The sequence below is a fragment of the Trachypithecus francoisi genome, unplaced genomic scaffold (assembly GCF_009764315.1).
Source record: "Trachypithecus francoisi isolate TF-2019V2 unplaced genomic scaffold, Tfra_2.0 Lachesis_group8, whole genome shotgun sequence".
Lineage (NCBI taxonomy): Eukaryota > Metazoa > Chordata > Mammalia > Primates > Cercopithecidae > Trachypithecus > Trachypithecus francoisi.
The window spans coordinates 29,608,459-29,615,350 of NW_022681473.1; the positions used below are offsets into that span (position 1 = coordinate 29,608,459).

The following is a 6,892-nucleotide window of genomic DNA, read 5'->3' on the forward strand; positions in this document are numbered from 1 at the left end:
TATTAGTAGGTAGATCTCATAATTAAGTTGATGTCCTTTTTATAGCTTAAAAATCCATGCAGATTTTTATGTTTTACTACCATAAATATATATGGTATATATATGGTATATGTGATATATATGGTATATATATATCTGTGATATCTTGATTTTATATATATATTTATATGTGTTTATCTCAGGCTGTTAATGTCTTAAGTCCCTTTCCAGCTAATTTAACATCTCCTTCCCATCTTTGAGGAAAACTGACACTCCAGCAAGATGTACCAAGTTTACCTCAAGGCTTCATCTTTCCCTTCACACAACTTCAAACCTTCCATGGGAACAGAAGACCCAGTTTAAGAGGTAAGACTTTTGACAGGTGGCATCCAGATATTTGACATTTATAATTTTGATTCTTCTCAAAAAATTCTGAAAATTCATGATGCATAGAATTATTTAATTTTGCTAGGACTTGAATAAGGCTCATAAGCCTAATTTTCTAGGTTAATGGTAGGCAGAAAGTCACAAAGACATAGAGAAAGGCTGGCCTGTGTCCTAGCATCTACATCTTAACTTAGGTTTCCTCTTCTCTGGTTTTCTCAACTGTTGGGTAAGGGATATTTAAGAAGGTCAAAGGCATACCATATACTCTCCAAGAATTTTTTCCAGCCCTCTCATATAATAAATACCTCTCAGCTAAGACATTTGACTTACACCCCAAAGCTATCATTAGATTCATGTCACTCCCTTATTCAAAACCTATAATGACTTCCCATCACACTGAGAATGAATCACCCCCTGTTAGCAGGCCCTTGCTTAGCTCTCTGACGTTATTCCATGGCATTCTCCCCTCTGAGCACTGATATTCTCACAACAGACCAGGGGGCACTTTTCCTGACCACCTTCTCAGAAAATAAAAGCATCCCTGACACTCGTTAGCCTTGTACTCTGCTCTCTTTTTTACAGCACTTGTATCACTTTCTGATTTCATAGATGGCAAGCTTGTCCAACCAGCGGCTCACAGGCCACGGGTGCTCCAGGATGACTTTGAATGTGGTCCAACACAAATCTGTAAACTTTCTTAAAACATTATGAGATTTTTTTATGTGTGATTTTTGTTTGTTTTTTAGCTTATCAGCTACTGTTAGTTTTAGTGTAATTTATGTGGGGCCCAAGACAATTCTTCTCCCAATGTGGCCCAGGGAAGGCAAAAGACTGGACAACCCTGAAGGGTATTTAATATTTATTTGCTTATTGTTTGCCTCCCCAGTTTAGCATGTAAGCTCCATGGAGACAGGAATGTTGACTCTGCTGTACAGATATTGAGTGAGCATTTGTTATGTAAATGGAGGCTACGAGAATCCCCACTTGAGCTGAGCTCCAAAGACCAGGCTCCCAAAGCCTCTCATGCCAACAGACATCCCCCTGAGAACCAACCTGAAGCATTGAAGCAGTATGTGTCATACTGGGAGGTGTTGGACGTGAGGATGTACACCCCTGTGTTGTTTGCTGCGCAGATGGAGTTGGGCTGAATCCGGGGAATCACCACGTGCCCTTCTATGAACCCGTATCTGTCAGAGAAAAACAAGAGGATATTGACCTAAAAGGTTAAGATGGGAATTTCATAATATCCCATTGAATGACATTTAATGCCGTGCAACTCTTCACTCAATTCACCTCAAGGGATATCGGAGGTTTCAACAACTGAGTTACGTGAAATCCAAAAATAAAAGCATAGAGAGGGAAAGAGATCAACAAGACTAATAGAAACAAAGTGATTTTATTTAGAGACCTATAAAGAGCTTTAAAAAAAATCATGAAAGGAATAATTAGTTTCAAATAAAATTTGTGTTCAGCAGTGTTGAGTCTATCTGAACAAACAGAAGGAAGCGTGAGTCACAGAAGAGAGAAGGTTTGATGTGAGATTCATCCTGGCTCTGGATTACTTTCATGTTTTCCAGAAAATACACAAAATGGCCAACTTCTATAGATAGGAAGGGGTGCTTCTTCATTTCAGTGCACATATTTCAGACCTGTCTCATGTCCCATTCCCCTGCTTCTTTCTCAGCCACAACTTTTCCTGCGAGTCCCCTTACTCCATACGCCATAATCCTAAACACGAAGCCTTGTTCATATGCCAAGTACACAGCACAGCACACGGCCTCCTGAGCATTGCAGGCATAATTCTATTGCCAGTGGGAATCAATTAACCATCATTACAATAGGAGTCATAGCAATTAAGTAAGCAGATAGCAACAGCTCATGTAGCTCAGGAACTTTCCAGAAGCAGCACAGCCAGAGAAATGCATAGCCCCTCTCTCCCCGCCAAGGCATCTCTGAGAATGTGTTACAGCTGGAGGCCCTTTCAGATACCACATACAAAGCCCAGCCTCTTCTAGCAGCATCCTGGTGGCTAAAAAGTTGCTTACTTTTTAATTGTGCTAAAAACACAATTTTTTCTGAATATAAAAATGAGATGTGAGCTGAGAAAATGCCATGTGCAAGAGAAGCTGTGGCGCAGCAGGAGGGCAGAGAGGAGGAAGCTAAATCCAGCAGGTTTTTCAAAATTCAATTCTGGCTAAAATGCCCATTGTTGCTTTTCATCTTTCCTGCCAGGGGCAACAGCATGGAGTGCATCACCCTGCAAGACCCATGGAAATGTCTGTGAGTCTGCAGTTCCCAAGCACAAAGAACTCCTATCTATGTGGCAATTGTAGCTCGCATGACTAATTTCTCATCTAAACAGACAAACTGGTTTCCCCAAAGCCTCTTTAGCTTGGCAGGGGATACAGGCACAATTAAATGGTAATAAGTTTTCATATATCTAAGAGTTGCTACCAGTCAGGGTGGGGTAGACAAAAGAGAGTAGCTGTTACAGTTTTATCCTAACCCATGAGACTCTGCCATCTGTCCTATGGCAGAAAGCTGATTCATAGCTACTGGAGTGAAATTATGGAAATGAGTTTTGTAATACTTAATACCAGTTATGGGTGAAATGATAGATTTCTTTGGCACAGTTTTTCTTTTTCTAAATAATACTGCTTGGTGAACCTACCTGCCAACTCACCCCCATCACATCATGTCATCAAGTATGGATAACACCGACATTCTAGAATCTATTGCATTCTCTTTGTAAGCTATTACTGAGTTTTTGCCACCTCATGTTGCCTACCGGTTTTATGTGTCATGCTAACTGTAAATTGGGGATATTAAAGTTTACATGTGTGTATGTGGCATAAGTAAGTGACTGTTCACAAGGAGGAAAGAATATTCAGCAAATCCAGACAGCATACTTTCCTCCCCTTTTAAGCCCCTGAGGAGGGCTTGGTCATTAAAATCCTGTCCTGGGTTCAGGCTAAGCAGAACCAGAATCCCAACTCCTCTTTGGGCAGACTGTGTGTGTAACTTCTCTAAGCCTCAGTTGCTTCATCCATAAAATGAGGTGATAATATTGATCAACAGTGTAGTTTGAGAGTTAAGTGAGGGTTTGGCCAGGTGGGCAGTAGGGCTCCCAGCATCTAAGTGCTTGATGATTGGCCAGTGGCAGTTGTAAGAACTCCCCTGGTCCTTAGCATATGGGAGCATTTCTATATTTTGCAAGTATGCCTTGTTTGTATTTCACAGTCGAAGTTCAGCTTACTAAATTCACTTTCTTAGGCCAGTGGCCTAGTCAGGGCCATAATTAAACAACTAGCCTTGGGAATAGAATAATGGATTTGCTAACTGGCCTTTCTTTATTGCATCCTACAGTATAAGTTCAGTAGCCACCAGAGCTTTCTCCCTCTCTCTGCTCCTTTCATATTCCCCCAGACCTAGCTCTGAACACATACAGATGTCTATGTATATCTGCTCTTTATTTTAGAGCGGTGCTGCTCAATAGAACTTTCTACAATGATGGAAATGTTCTCTAACCTGGGTCATCCAGTACAGTAGCCACTGGCCATTGGTGGCTAACTGAGCCCTTAAAATGTCATTAGTGCTAGTGAAGAACTAAAGTTTTAATTTTAGTATTTTAATTAATTTAAGTGTAAGTCACCACATGTGGCTAGTGGCTACCACATCAGACAGGGCAATTTTAGGCAAAAGATTTTCCTTTTCCCTTTCAGCAAGAGTCTCAGCCATCACTCATAATGTGGGTGCATGACTATAATCAGTGTGGGAGGATAGAAGCACTTAACTTAAACTTCATGGTTTCCATCAAGAGTTCTGCAGCTTGACTTTTCAAAAGCAGTCTGTGTGCATGTGAGTGTGTGTTGCAGAGAAAGGGAAATCGTATCACCTAAAGACACTGCAAAAGCACACCTGCAGGCTGGGGTAGAAGCTTAGAGCAGTTGTAGAGGTTACTCGTCCTCTTCTAATGAAAACAAACCAAACCAAAACAATTCACTGCGATTGCCATCATGGCTTGCTCTTCTTGTGCACTGCTTAACACAAGACCATTGGAAATTCAAAAAATAAAGCTTGCCTGTTGTGATGATCTTGCTTGGAGCCATAGTCTGAGGAAGACTCTATGGAGCTCTAGAATACCTGGTAGGAGCCCTCTCAGGGCTCTCAATAATAATATAACTTAATATAATATAGCTTAATAGCTTTCATGCCTTTTTATTTACTTTTTCAAACCAGAGAAACATAGAAGAGAAACCAAAAAAAATTTTTTTGAAGAGAGAGCAAGGTAGAGTAGTTTGAAAGGTCTGCTTTGAGCCAAGTCTGCAGGGCCAAGACTCTACCAGCCACATATTTATTTTAAACACTGTTATTTGGTTTATGTTTCCTTGTGGTTCTGACAATGATATTGCAGCTTCTTCAAAGCCAGGAGAGCTCTAATGGCTTCCTCTGGGTTCCCGCTCTATGATTCACAAAGGTGTCTTTAGCTGACTTTAAACTCCAGTTGTCATACAGGTTCCAAATTGACTTGGCCAAACTAATAGGTGGGGTTGACTCTTTAGGCAATAGTCCATTCAGCTGTGGGAGAGGAGTTCTAAGCCCAGCTCCCTGGTCCCAGGCCGCCAGCTTTCGCCAGTGGTCGGGTGCTGGTATGTTACCTGCAGGTCTCAAATCCGATGCTCAGAGCTTTCTCCATCTGGGCCATTGTGGGCAAGGTGCTATTGAAAGCCTTGCAGAGGTCAGCGGCCTCCGTCCGAGAGATGCTGTAGCGACCATTTTTCTCCACGTGGAATACACCCGCAAAGCGGCAGGTTATATTCAAATCTATGGAAAGAAATAGAAATGTTCGATTCTTTTGCATAATTTGGAGGCAGTAAGAAGTTCACTTTGGGACAGACTCCTTAAAAAGCCAAATAAGGCCGGGTGCAGTGGCTCACGCCTGTAATCCCAACACTTTGGGAGACCGAGGGAGGTGGATCATCTGAGGACAGGAGTTCGAGACCAGCTTGGTCAACATGGCAAAACCCCGTCTCTCCTAAAAATACAAAAATTAGCCGAGTGTAGTGGCACATAACTGTAGTCCCAGCTACTCAGGAGGCTGAGGCAGGAGGATCACTTGAACCCAGGAGGCAGAGGTTACAGTGAGCCAAGATCATGCCACTACACTCCAGCCTGGGTGATAGAGCGAGACTCCATCTCAAAAAAAAAAAAAAGAACAAACCAAAAACCAAAGCCAAATAAACTTCTCTGCTAGCCAGAGCCTTCAAAATTCACTCCAGCATTCCAAATCACCATGATATTAAGCTCAAATCTGAGGTAAGACATGGTAAAATAGTGTCACTCTTACATTCTCTCCATTGATTGCTCTGCAACAAAGTTTTTAAAAAGCAGATGATTTAATTTTGGTTACTGATGTCATATAAACTTACGGAAAACTTACAAAACACAGGAAAGCAATGAAGGAAAATAAATCCACCACTACAAAAACTACAGCAAACACTTTTCTATATCTTCTTCCAGTTTGTTTACTGAGTATACACATTCACACGTGCACACAAGCACACACGTACTTTATGCATATATACATAAAGTATGTATCTATATACACATACACACATATACATACTCACACATATGCTTGCATAATTGAAATGGTACTGTATATACAGTTCTAGATTTGAAAGTCATTTTTCCACATAATCTTATGAGCATTTTTCCACAATCAAGTGATCTCTCCCTGGCTTACAACCTCCAACAGTTTATGTTCACACCCAGTATATATGTTCTTATTATGGCTAAAACCAACATAATCTGGCTCCTGGCTCCCTCTCTAACCTCAAAGTAGCTTGCTCTGCTCTAAACACAAATCTTCTCTTCAATTCTCTCAGACACACTGAGCTCCTTCGCATCCTAGAACATTTGTATCTGCCTTCTTCTCTGTCTGGAATATTCCATCCTCAAATGGTCACATAGGTGGTTCATTATTTTGTCATTCAGAATTTTAACTCCACATCACCTCACTTTAGAGTGCTTCCCTAAACACCCTTATCTAACCACCAGTCTCTCCCTCAACGTATTTGGCTTTTGTGTCTTCACAACAGCATGGTCATCTATTGTTGTGTGTGGTTACTCTCTTTCTCTCCTTCCTGGAATGAAAGCTCTGAGAAAGCAAGGGCCTGTTACTTGCTTGCAGCTGTTATCTCTAACCCCTACAAGAGTACCCAATAGAAAATAGACGCTCAACAAGTATTTGTTATATAAACGAATGACTCATTGAAATTTCCTCAGAAATACACTTTTAATATTTTGGCAGACTCAAAGCCTGTCGTTTGCTCTCAGAGTTAATGGCATTGAAAATGAAGCCTAACTGCTATCAATTGGGTAAAGAATTATTCAATACAAGGACTTTAGTGAATTTTGTAGACATTAATCTGAAATTCCAATAGAGGGCTAGAAATCATCCTATTCTACTTGATCCTGTGTAACAATCTCAAAAGACTTCAAAGGCTGTAATTGAAAACTCCTG

General features: G+C 40.9%; 1 protein-coding gene across 15 annotated transcripts in view; it reads right to left on the minus strand.

Moving 5' to 3' along the window:
- CD44 (CD44 molecule (Indian blood group)) overlaps nucleotides 1-6,892 on the minus strand; it is a 93,129-nt gene that overhangs the window by 50,979 nt on the left and 35,258 nt on the right. For all 15 annotated transcript variants that reach the window (XM_033207929.1, XM_033207928.1, XM_033207927.1 and 12 more), the window contains exons 2-3: nucleotides 5,025-5,190; nucleotides 1,420-1,553 (exon numbers count right to left, since the gene is read on the minus strand). In XM_033207929.1, the coding sequence (XP_033063820.1) occupies nucleotides 1,420-1,553; nucleotides 5,025-5,190 (300 nt within the window). The remainder of the gene's footprint in view (nucleotides 1-1,419; nucleotides 1,554-5,024; nucleotides 5,191-6,892) is intronic.